This window comes from Danio rerio, chromosome 12, assembly GCF_052040795.2.
Source record: "Danio rerio strain M-AB ecotype USA chromosome 12, GRCz13ab, whole genome shotgun sequence".
In the NCBI taxonomy this organism is placed as follows: Eukaryota; Metazoa; Chordata; class Actinopteri; order Cypriniformes; family Danionidae; genus Danio; species Danio rerio.
In genome coordinates this window covers 11,297,501-11,310,781 of record NC_141032.1, presented here as the reverse complement: position 1 = coordinate 11,310,781, position 13,281 = coordinate 11,297,501, and the positions used below count along the sequence as shown (strand labels likewise).

The following is a 13,281-nucleotide window of genomic DNA, read 5'->3' as shown; positions in this document are numbered from 1 at the left end:
TTCATTCATTTTCTTTTCGGCTTAGTACCTTTATTATTCTGGGATCGCCACAGCAAAATGAACTGTCAACTTATCCAGCATAGGTTTAACGCAGCGAATGCCTTTCCAGCTGCAACCCATCACTGGGAAACATCCATACACACTCCTTCACACTCATACACTACAGACAATTTAGCCTACCCAATTCACCTGTACTGCACATGTCTTTGGACTTGTGGGGGAAACCGCAGCACCCGAGGAAACCCACGCCAACACTGAAAGAACATGCAAATTCTGCACAGAGACGCCAACTGACCCAGCTGAGGCTCGAACCAGCGACCTTCTTGCTATGAGGCGACAGCACTACTTACTGTGCACCGTGCATAGGTGAATTGGGTAAGCTAAAACTGTCCGTAGTGTAGGTCTGTAATCGAGAGTGTATGGATGTTTCCCAGTAATGGGTAGCAGCTGGAAGGGCATTTGCTGCGTAAAACATATGCTGTAAAAGTTGGTGGTTCATTCCGCCGTGGTGACCCCAGATTAATAAAGGAACTAAGCCGAAAAGAAAATGAATAAATGATTATGGAACATGCAAGGTGTTTATTGGTAATTTGCAAGAAAAGGTATGTGAACCCTTTGGTATTACCTAGATCTCTGCTTAATGGGTGCATGAAAATGTGCTCTGATCTTCATCTAAGTCACAACAATAGAAAAACACAGTCTGTTTAAACGAATGCTACAAATGTAGCATATGTTTGTATTGAACACAATATGGAAGCATTCACAGCAAGGTGGAAAAAGTATGTGAACCCCTAAGCGTAGCAGTGGCGCAGTAGGTAGTGCTGTCGCCTCAAAGCTAGAAGGTCGCTGCCTCGGCTCAGTTGACGTTTCTGTGTGGAGTTTGCATGTTCTCCCTGCATTCGCGTGGGTTTCCTCCGGGTACTCTGGTTTCCCCCATAGTCCAAAGACATGCGGTACAGGTGAATTGAGTAAGCTATGATGGGTTGATGGGTTGCGGCTGGGAGGGCATCCGCTGCTGGATAAGTTGGCAGTTCATTCCGCTGTGGCGAACCCGCATTAATAAAGGGACTAAGCCGACAAGAAAATGAATGAATGAATGAGTCAGCCAACCTGGAGTTGATATGATAAGATTAGATGTGTTGCTTAAAGCTGCCCTGCCCTCTAAAAAACACACACTAGTTAGATGGTGTGAACCAAGCCTTGCATAAAAGTGCCCCTAGAAGACCTACTGTCAAGAATTATTCACTTGCCTGAAGCTGGAAAGGTTTACAAAAGTATTTTTTAAAGCATTGATATTCATGTGTCCACTGCAAGACAGACTATCTACAAATGGAGAAAGTACAGCACTGTTGCTACTCTCCCTAGGTATGATTGTCAATTCAATTCAATTCAGCTTGATTTGTATAGCGCTTTTACATTGTAGATTGTGTCAAAGCAGCTTTACATAAATGGTCATATTAAATTGGAACAGAGTAGTTCAGTTTCGTGTGGTCAGCTCAGTTCAGTGTGGTTTAAAATCATTACTGAAAGTCCAAACACTGAAGAGCAAATTCATCGATGGGTAGTGCGACAGCGGAGAGGGAAAAAAACTTCACCGAGGCGAGTGAGAAAAAAAACCTTGAGAGAAACCAGACTCAGTTGGGCACGACCATTTTAATTTTTCCGCTGGCCAAACATCTTGTACAGAGCTGCAGTCTCATCGGCGGAGGCTGGAAGCTGGCCTCAGCGAAGACTCGTCTGTCCCTGGAGCTGAGGCTCATCTGTCCCTGGAGCTTCACTGGAATCAGTCTCATGTTCTTCACTCCTCTATGACCAGCGCAGCAGCTGCTCAGGATACGGCCTGGTCCAGGATATGGAAACCTTAGGATCATCTCGTCAGTGATCTTGGATCCAATCAGTGACTCCGCATAGTCTGAGAGCCTCAGGATGAGTATCCCTAGGTGGAAATGGAGCAAATAGAGAATATTTAGCGTAGCTGCTGTTCATAGTGTATACCAACAAGATGCAGAAACCTGTGTGGAAACCCGCTAAGTGATGCATTGAGTGTATGCTTTACTAAACATATAGTAGTTTTGAACTGCGAGAGTGTGTCTGAGCCTTGGACGTTATCAGGAAGGCTATTGTCCTATGCTAAAGCACAGCGTAGAATGCTAAATGAGGTAAAGAAGACTTCTAGTGAGTTAGCTAAAAACTTACAGAAATCTCTGGCACAATCTAACATTTTGGTTGACAAATATACAATAAGTAAAACATTAAACAAGAATGGAATTGATGTGAGGACACCAAGGAAAATCCACTGCTCTCTGAAAAAAAAAAAAAAAAATTTTTTTTGAAAAATGACCATGGATGTTTCACACCACTACTGGCAAAATATTTTGTGGACAAATTAAACCAAAATTGAGTTGTTTGGAAAGAATGCACAACATTATGTGTGGAGAAAAAAAGGTACAGCACACTATCAAAACCTCATCCCAGCTGTAAAACATGGTGGAGGGGCCATTATGGTTTGGGCTGCTTTACTATCTCAGGGCCTGGATGGATTGCTGTTATCGATGGAAAAATTTCAAATATTTTAGTTCAAGACATTTTGCAGGAAAACTGAAGACCATCTATCTACCAGTTGAACTTCAACAGAAGATGGATGACGCAACAGGAAAAGACCCAAAGCATAAATCAACAACAAAAAAAAAGCTCAAAGGAAGACAATTCACTTTCTGAAGTGGCCCAGTTAGAGTCCTGAACTCAACCCGATTGAGATGCTTTGGCATGACCTCAAAAGAGCGATTCACACCAGACATCTCAAGAATATTGCAGAACTGAACAGTTTTGTAAAGAGGAATGATCCAAAATCTCTTCAGACTGTTGTGCAAGTCTGATCTGCAACTACAAGAAAAGTTTGGTTGAAGCTATTGGTAGGTAGGTAGGTAGGTAGGTAGGTAGGTAGGTAGGTAGGTAGGTAGGTAGATAGATAGATAGATAGATAGATAGATAGATAGATAGATAGATAGATAGATAGATAGATAGATAGATAGATAGATAGATAGATAGATAGATAGATAGATAGATAGATAGATAGATAGATAGATAGATAGATAGATAGATAGATAGAATAAAATGCCATAATATTTCAGATAGTGGAACATTCCAACAAATCAGGCACGCAGGAGAGAACAAAGTAAGACAAAAATTCTTAATCTAATAATAGTTTTTGTACAGTTTGAGTGCATAAGCAGGTGATATGTAATGAAATATTCCAAATTATGACAAATTGTTGATTTTGTGTTTAATTTTACCTTACATAATATGTATTCATCATAGTCATTTTACATAAACTGTGGTATTCAACTGTAGGTTTTTGTTTGATCTCCTTAATTTTCCACCAATTATTTCTTCTCAGACCATGCTGAGAATCATTGTTTATCAAACTGAATCTGAAGCTAACCGCAAGCTTTGTATGTCACTTCTTTCTGTCAAAACCATATTAAACTGGTAAGACCATCTGTTGTTAAAAATTGATAAACCATACATTTATTTTTCTAATTCAAACAGGCTATTCTAAGTCAATTCTGCAATACAGCCCTACAAATCATAGCCTAATAATATTTGTGATGCCTTGCTCAAGGGTTTCAACTATTTACATGAAATAAAAGTATGGTAAACACATTACATTATCGTACTATTGCTGTTATGTGATGGTGAAAACTGTTACATTGTACTTTCATTTCCAGTGTTACTCATATTCCCGAATCAAAAGTTCGCCACAATCTATCGGCGAATCAGAGGACGCGACATCACACCACCCAATCGCATTGACCTATACTTCAACAAACAGATACTCTCGGCCAATCAAAGGACGTGATCTTGCAGACCAACATGGCGGCTCGGAGTGCAGAGAATTGTAAATGAACAAAAACCTGATTCATTTATTACAAATTTTGAAATATTTTGTGGTAAGTGATAATTTTAAAAATAGCAAATCATAAATTGTCCTTCTATATTATTTGTCCATTTGATTTGTGTATTTTATACGCGAAATATGTTTGTTTTTATGAGAAATTAGTAATGTTACAGCTGAGATGTGACGTTCTCCTGTCATACACTGGGATGTGTTGTACATTACAAATACTTATTATACTGTCTACAGTCTTAAGGATCTGCCAATATGAAGGTGGTGAATCTGAAACAGGCCATCCTACAGGCGTGGAAGGAACGTTGGAGTGATTATCAGTGGGCCATTAACATTAAGAAGAACTGTCCCAAAGGAGCTACATGGGATTATCTCAATCTAGCAGGTCATATTTACGTCACCTCACAAATGACTAGTGTGACTATATACAGCCCTTCTTTAACTGCCGTCTGAGCGCCTTCACTCCATTTTGTCCGCTATTGTACATGCCAGTGGTTTGTTTTTAAAACAGTCTATTTCTTTCTTTCTTTCTTTCTTTCTTTCTTTCTTTCTTTCTTTCTTTCTTTCTTTCTTTCTTTCTTTCTTTCTTTCTTTCTTTCTTTTTGTATAAGGCTCCATTTATTTAATCTGAATACAGCAATGCAAAATATTGCAACTTGCAATAACTGTTTGCTGGTTTTATTTATAAAAACAAAAGCCAAATTCTTTGTTATTCCTGTGATAGAGTTGTTTTGTAAATAACTGTTCAGGGTCACATGATTCTAAATAAATTATTGTAACATAGTCATCGATGCTTAAATTTATTTTTGTTTTTGCTGTTTCACATTTTCTGTGGGAACCATGGTAGATGGTCTTAAAGTAGTTTAGAGTAAAATGAAAAATAAAAGTAAAAGCAAACAAAAATTTACAGTTGATAGTACAATTAGATATAGATATAAATAAATAACCTAAAAATAAACACCAAAAAGATTTCTGAAGGATCATGTGACGCTAAAGACTGGAATAATGGCAGCCGAAAATGAATTACAGCAAAAGTTTACGTTTGTAAAAGGTAAATGAAAACTTTTTCTGTTAATTGCTGTAATCTAATCAGTGGTGAAAAGAGTACAGAAAAATGATACTCAAGTAAAAGTACCATTACTTGCTCAAAATGTAGTGCAAGTAGAGTAAAAGTATCTGTTGTAAATATAAATCAAAGTATGAGTAAAAAGTACTCGAGTAGTGAGTATTACAGTGTGAATGCAATTTGTGCAGGCGTGTGTAAATGTAACATTCTGTAGTGCATTTAGTTTATTGTTTAAGACTATTTGAAGACTTCAGATGCAAAAATCTCTAAAAGTTATTTCATATTTTCTTCTAAAATTAGCATTTTTCTCCTTTCTGTAGGCTCAGTCATTTTAATTCTATAGTGACAAATAAGTTCTTTTCATTGCCTTTCAAGTGAAATAACTGAACATAAACATAGGAGGCTGACAAAAATGCTTATTTTAGGAGAACATTTCAGAGAGCATTTACAGGTTTTTGCATCTGAGCTATTCATTTGTCGATTTCAGTCATCATACAGTAAACATCTGCCATCTTCTTATCAGTGACTTGCAGTCTAAACAGTCATTCCGTGTAAAAAGTTTAGGCATCTTCTTGGACACTTTCCAAACATGTCCTGAGATTGTTCAATATGATGCAAAATTATTATTAGTTATTTTAGCCAATCCCCATAGACAAGGAACAAATAAAGTAGTGACTGTAGGTTGAAGGAAAATAGTGGAGTAAAAGTACTGATACTGCACTAAAAATGTACTCAAAGGAAAGTAAAAAGCACACATCTTTAAAACTGCTTAGTAAATTACAATTCTTGTGAAGAACTACTCTGTTACAGTCATTTAAGTATTTATAATTTATTACTTTACACCACTGAATATAATATTGTTTATATGATTCTTAAAAAAAACTGCCTTAGTGTGCATAAAAGACTTATTTTAAAAAACACACAATCTTTAATATTCCAAACCTTTGATTAAAAATGTCCTAAATTCACAATTTTGTAAATGGATACGTACAGTAAATGGTTGCATGATATTTTAATTATTTATTTTTAAAATAATTGTCCTTTTTTCGTCCGCAACAGGGGTGCAAACCTCCCCTTTTGAGAGTATCGTTAAAAGTGCTGTGTAATAACTGTATAGTTGTAAAGGTGTAATTACTCTTTCCTCAATACAGAAGCTCTTCTGGAGCAGGCTATGATTGGCCCATCTCCCAACCCCCTGATCCTGTCCTATCTGAAGTATGCCATCAGTTCACAGGTAAACACACAAGTTATACCAGTAGCCTTGTTTTTATTTTTCTTATAGCAAGAGCTGCATTATGGCAGCTGAATTTAATGAGTAGAATACCTCTTTATTAATTTCCACATTTGCCAACAAAAATTATGTTTATGTGCTACTGCATGTGCACCACTAGGTGGCAGTATAAATTCAAGATGACAGCTTCCACAAAAAACAACATTTTTCTATAACATATTTTCTCTCAAACCTGTAGATGGTGTCGTATTCTAGTGTGTTAACGGCAATCAGCAAGGTTGGTGTATTTTTTTATATTTATTATTATTTGTATTTTTTAATAAAAAAATACTCTATTTATGTAGAATATTTTTATTTGCTCATCCACAGTTTGATGATTTTTCCCGGGAGCTATGTGTCAAATCATTGCTTGAGATTATGGACATGTTCTCCAACCGACTAAGGTACCGTCTGTCAGTTGATCACATCTGTCCACCAAGAGTCAATGAATGCAGTTTTCTAAAAATGTAGCTAATATGTTTTCCTCATGTGTGTTTCTCCCCTGCAGCTGTCATGGAAAGGCAGAGGAGTGTATTGGGCTCTGCCGCGCCATGCTGTGTACCGTGGTTTGGCTCCTGCAGGGCTGTGCATGGTACTGTGAGAGACTGCGGGACCCCAATGATTTTTCTGCATTAGAAAGCAGTCTGAGGGCCTGCCTGGAGCGCATGGCCAATCTCTTGCACAGCACAAAGAACAGAGCCCTGGTACACATCGCACGCCTGGAGGAGCAAGGTGGGTATATGAAAATCATGTTCATGAATAAATGTTTCTTTTCATTTACTTCAAGTAATCGATTACATGGTATAAAATGTAGTTCAGTGGCCCCTATTTTTTTCCGGCTGAATCCTTTTGACAGTATTATTATAAATTTATTTATTTATTTATTTTATTTTATTTTATTTTATTTTATTTATTTATTATTATTTATTATTATTATTATTATTATTGTTGTTGTATTTTTTTATTTTTTTATTATCATTATTAAGGTGTAAAGTATTTTTTTTTATTATTTTAAAAAGGCATATCAAAAGTGTCATTCATTCAAACCAAATTTGTGTTTTAAAGCATTTTTACATTAGATTTTTTAACAGTAAGAATGCACTTATAATTTCCAGATTGTGTGTGAAATTTGTTAATATACTGAAGTTAAAATATTGTTCTTTTATTTAACTTTTCATACATATCAGTGCTTAGTAAACACCGCAACTGCATTAAAATTTAGGCTTAAAGATCTTCCTTTAATTATTGTTAATGTAATATTTTAATTGCTAGTTTCACTGTAGATCATCACCTGAGGACTGAGCAGTCTTTAGACCATTTATTCTTGTTTTGGGTTGTGTTTTTTTTTTGTGTTTTTGTTTATTTTGTCATCCAGTTTTTTTAAACACCCTTGCAACATGATGAGGCCATGTGACACTGCAGCATACTATTTGTTACACATTACCTCACTTGCTATTTAAAAATAATAGTGTATAATACACGGGATTCAGTAAGTAGTCATCAGCTTAATAATTAGTGTGACTTGGTGTGATTCATTTTCTCAAGTTATTTTTTTTTTTAAACTATTTTTAAGTCAAAACCAATTTCCAGTTTGTTTGCATCAGCTGTTATCATTTGCTAATGTTGTCAGTGTTATGCCAAGTCATCTTGATGATAAATTTTATTTAATAAATTTTCCATGTTTTTGTCTTGTCTCATAAGCATCCTGGACCAATGTAGAGCAAGCTGTGCTCAAGCTGACAGAAAATCTCAGTGCTGTGACCAATCCAACTCTGAAGGAAAGTCTTGAGGAGTGTGTTTCATTGGTCAAAAGGTGAGAACCCCAAAAAACTTCAGACCCACCTTTTCGAGAACTATGATAGGGTTGAATAATAAATTGATTAATTGCAAAATGTTTTGTTCGCACTTTAACTTTTGCAACATTAATAATGCATTAATTTTAATTTATTTTGATAGATAGGTCATTTAATTAGTTGCGCAACCAGTCTGATGTGGCTTCATTGTCACATGACTCTGTTGGGTATGGTATGTGCTTATATGGTATATACTTCTGTGTACACTACCATTAACTATTTTAAATAATTAAAAATGTTTAGCTTAAAGGCACCCTTTATGCTTAAAATGATCAAAATGCAGTTTAAGAAAACACTCAATTTTATTTTCTTTGAATATCTTTTAAAATATTATTTACACCTGTGATTGCAAATCTCAATTTTCACTAGTTATCCATCCAATGTTCAGTGCCACGACATCTGTCAGAAATTATTTTGGTGATCTGTTTCGGTGCTCAATAAACTTTTATTTATCAGGGTTTTACTGTTTGTACTGCTACATTACTATGTGTTTACCGAATCACAACCCACAGTTCAGAACACACGTGAATCCACGGATTAATAAATATTTTTTTTACTTGTAGATTAATTCTAGATTTGTAAGGATCACAGAGAGATCGTCTCTTGTGTCATTCAAATCACATGTATTAAAGCATTTACACTTTCCTGTAAAACATAATGATGACCGGTTATTTGGGATGTGGTGGGTTTTTTAGGTTAAAGGTATTTTCTGTCAATACTTGTTTAGTCTGCATTAATGCATTTAGTGTAAGCTGCATTTTTAATTATCAAAAGATCGGGATTTCAACACCCACGCAACTTAAATTATAAATGATGGTGATTTGCATATGTTTATTAATCCTTCAAATTGCGGCATTCAAATCTGTGTTTGAAAAAAACAAAAATCAAGAAAGAGATATTCAGTCTTTAGCTTTTTGAGCTAGTTATGATGTTACAAACAGTCCAATAACACATTAGTACTCGGATAACAGTTTATACTTTAGATAAAAGATTTTTACATTTAGCATGATCAGAAACAGCAGTATTAACAGTGAGATTTTCACAGTACTGAATATTTTACAATTTATTTTTATTCAGCTGATTATTTCTCCATTATTTTTAATAAAATTACAGGTTCTAAGTTCTGTTTGCTAAAACCATAGATTGGTTAAAACCAAACGTTTCTTGCAGTAATGTTTTTGTAATAAATGGAAAGCAAATTACATTTGTCTCCTCGCCTTTTTGGCTCATTCGAAAAATGGTCCGATCTGTGACTAAAAAACAATGTTATCCGAACCATAAGATTTGTGATCCGTTACACCATTATACATTACCATTAAAATGTTTAAAATAAGCATTTAGCACGAGATAAGCTTAAAAAATAAGCTGATAAAAAAAGTGTCAGTAGTCAGTGACAGGGAAGTCTGTTAAAAAGTTCACAGAAATAAGTAACTATTTTTAAATATATTGAAGAAATAATTCACACACACAATAAAAGAAAACTCTGTCATAATTTAATAACTTTCAACATGTTTGAAAGCAGTTTTTTTTTCTTATGTTGAACCCAAAAGAAGATACTTTGAAGAAGGAATTCACATTTATAATAATGTTGGAACCCTACAGCCGCTGACTTCCATGGTATATGTTTCCTTATTATATGATGTCAATGGCTTCCAGTTTATGCCATTCTTCAAAATATAATTTGTGTTCAGCAGTAAAAGAAACCCTAATAATCCTAAGAACAACTTGAAGATGAGCAAATTTTCATATTTGCATGCATGTTGGAGTGATATTTTATTTATTTATTCATTTATTTAATTTCCTGATGTTAAAAAAGGATCCAAATCCCAGTCATTTTGAGGCCCACCACAACGTGATGTAGGAGTGTGTTTTTTTCCCCCACTTATGGAAATGATTGACAGGCGTGTATTAAGATATCCCCTTAGTAACTTGTATAAACATGTCCACAGAACAGGATTTGCAAAGAAACTGGGATTAAAAGATCTAAGTATAAATAACCATTTCAAACAGTCAGAGCTGAAACCAATTAAAAGATTTGTTTGTGTTGTCATAGTATTCCTCAGATGTTGTGTCTTCAGTGTGATCCACCAGTCCACACCACATTTCCTTCAGTCCATGCCTTCATCATGCTGGAGGGAACCATGAACCTCACTGGAGAGACGCAGCCATTAGTGGAGCAGCTAATGATGATCAAGAGGATGCAGGTGACTTCAGAAAGCAGTCTGTGTGCTTGAGATTGAGTTATTTCTTTGTTGGTTTCTGATCTTTCTTTTAAAAAAAACTCTGTAGCGGATTCCAGCCCCACTGTTTGTGCTGGAGATCTGGAAGGCCTGTTTCACTGGACTTATCGAGTCTCCAGAGGGAAACGAGGAGCTCAAATGGACGGCCTTCACATTCCTAAAGGTAGCTGAGCCACCAGTCACTGGTTTTGTTTGATTTTATGTAGAAATATTGTCTGTGTTAAATCCATAGTTTACTATTATTATTATTATTATTATTATTATTTTCTTAAATCTTGTTGTTCCAAAGTTGAGGCTAGTTTCCTAAAACACAAGGAATACAATTTGCTTAATAACTATTTTTTTTCTGTCTTGCACATTTTTAAGATGGTTCTAAATAAAATTAGCAGGCAAAAAGTTTGTAGCAGAAGTGAGGACATCACCAAAGATCATTTAAATTAGTTTATTAAGAATTAATTAATTTATTTGGAAAATTGAATGTCTTGGATAGCTAGTCAATTTCTAGTTAAACAGTTTCTTTAGGGGGCTACTAGTATTGATAATTGTTTAAAAAATGTAAAAACTGTGTTTACTCCAGTCAACTAAAAATAAAAACTTTCTCTTTTAAATATTGTTAATGTTATTTTAAATTATCCAATAACATTCAACAATATTGTTGGGAATACTGTGAAAATGCCTTTGCCCCTTTAAACATAACTTAAGAAACAAAAACAAAAGAATTGAAATTTCATAGGGGGGCTAAAATACATTGAGTTACAGTTTTTCTCAGTCGCTTTGGTGCATTTCTCACAACACTGTTTAGATTTGCACAACAGTTTATGCATTTCTCAAAACAATTAGTCATCTGTGCACGTCCTAGTTGCAGTTTCTCATTCCTTCCAACAAATTGCAAATGCTTTTGAACATGCATCAATTGCTTTCATACAACTCTCTTCTATTGTAACATTAGCATTTGCTTATGTCATGTCAGTCAAAATAAACTAAACTTGTTAATGCTGATTAGTCATTCCATATAAAACCAATAGTCCTCATTTCATTACTTGAGTCGTTACTTACAAAATGATGAGCTAGTTGTCAAAATCTGTCTGCAAATTTAATATAAAATATTTAAATCCTTATTTTGCTGTAAATGTCTTAAAAATTGAACAATTAAATGAATGATTTACAGACCTGTGTATGTTGTAGGTTCAGTTCCAATTTGTCCTGCAATATTGTTTAGAGTTGTAAACAGCTCTACCCAAAGAAAGTTGTTGTTTGTTGTAAATAAGGATGCATTTATTCTTTTGCACAATGTTGTGAATAAATTAGAATTGCAAAGAGCAAATGCAGAGTGAAAATGTGAAACATACATATTCAGTGTCTTGTACTCAGATAGCTCACTAAATGCAGTGATGTCTAACTTAACTGTAGTTTTTAAATGGCTTTGCTAATAGTATTTAGTGCTGTCTAGAGCAGTGGTTCTCAAATTGTTTTCATCAAGTACCACCTCAGAAAAAAATTGTCTCTCCAAGTACCACCATAGTAGGCCCAGTAAAGCAGCTACAACTCTGCACAGTTAAAAAATGTGGCAAACTACCTCAGAAATATAAGCTATATGTCATATATGGCATACTATATACATCATTTTTGATAAATTTTGAAATATATGTAGCATGTACATGCCATATTTCATTCCTCCGCGTACCACTAGAAGGAAGCCCGCGTACCACTAGTGGTACACGTACCACAGTTTGAGAACCACTGGTCTAGAGCATTGGCAGGAAGTGTCACAAAATCTGACTTTTTTTGCATTGAAAAAAACAGTACAGAGTAAACTGACATAATGAAAACATGACAAAGCCATTTGACTATCTTGATCATAAACAATGGTGTCAGGATTTTTTATTTTCATGACACTGACACATTTCAATTCAACTGTTTATTGTCATGTGCATAGTAAGGAAACATGTTTCCCTGTACAATGAGATTCTTACTTTGCCGTCCACAGTGAAGTTATACACACAACATGCACATCATACACAACATACACATAAATACACGTATATACACAGAAGTGACTGAAGTATGGTTATAAAATGTAAGTATATAAATATCTATGAAAGTAAACAATATATAAAACTGATTTAAGTAATGAAACACATGTAAACAACGTACAGTGGTTCTTAAAGTGTGCTTATTATGCAAAAAGTGCCTAGTGCAATTGGCTTATGTGCAAAAAATAGTGCAAACTGGGATGGAGAGTGAAGTGTTGTACTGAGCAGAAAAAGAGACTGTTATGTGCATTGGTTATCTGTTTAGAAGTCTGATAGCTGATGGGAAGAAAGAGTTCTTGAGTCTGGCAGTCCTGCATCTCACACTCTGTTACACCTAGCTTAGAGATGTAACATAATAAGGGAGACGACAAGGAGAAGTATAATCAAAAAGAATATTTATTTAACTCAATTTAAATTATATAATCAAAATATCAGTATCAGTATGTTCAATCAGTGTGAAATGCAAATGTATGGATGCTGTAATTGTTGTCAGTGATAGTGTATGGATGCGAAACAAAGCATAAAGGCCAAATAGGAGCGCGGCTCTGGCCAACTGCCAAGTGAATGGACAGCGGCCCCGACAAACTCTCTGCCGGGGTTTAAATAGGGGCGCTGACCAGCATCAGGTGCGCTGAAGCCACGCCCCCAATCTAGAATCAAAATCAAACACAAACAAAACAACACAGCCCTAACACACTCCTATACCTCCGCCCTGAGGATAGGAGTGTGAATAATGTGTGTTGTGGGTGAGTGGGGTCTTTCAGGATGGAGGCAGTTCTCTTGTGGACTCTGTGATGGTAGATAGTCTGCAGAGAAGGCAGTGGGGACCTGATGATCTTCTCTGCAGTCCTCACAACTCTCTGCAGACGTTTGCGGTCCTTTACAGTAGTGTTGCCATACCATACAGTAAGG

At 35.4% G+C, this 13,281-nt stretch overlaps 1 protein-coding gene across 6 annotated transcripts in view; it reads left to right on the top strand.

Moving 5' to 3' along the window:
* Nucleotides 1-3,865: 3,865 nt before the first annotated feature.
* The window catches only part of med24 (mediator complex subunit 24), a 34,987-nt gene continuing 25,571 nt past the window's right edge, over nucleotides 3,866-13,281 (top strand). For 3 of the 6 annotated variants that reach the window (XR_015503277.1, XM_087274667.1, XM_087274668.1), the window contains exons 1-9: nucleotides 3,866-3,950; nucleotides 4,145-4,292; nucleotides 6,125-6,207; nucleotides 6,443-6,481; nucleotides 6,574-6,647; nucleotides 6,752-6,975; nucleotides 7,945-8,056; nucleotides 10,150-10,300; nucleotides 10,386-10,499. Coding sequence is in view for 5 of the 6 variants with exons in the window: in XM_087274667.1 (XP_087130793.1) it covers nucleotides 4,163-4,292; nucleotides 6,125-6,207; nucleotides 6,443-6,481; nucleotides 6,574-6,647; nucleotides 6,752-6,975; nucleotides 7,945-8,056; nucleotides 10,150-10,300; nucleotides 10,386-10,499 (927 nt within the window). In the remaining variant the exon portion in view is untranslated. 6 annotated transcript variants of the gene reach the window in all.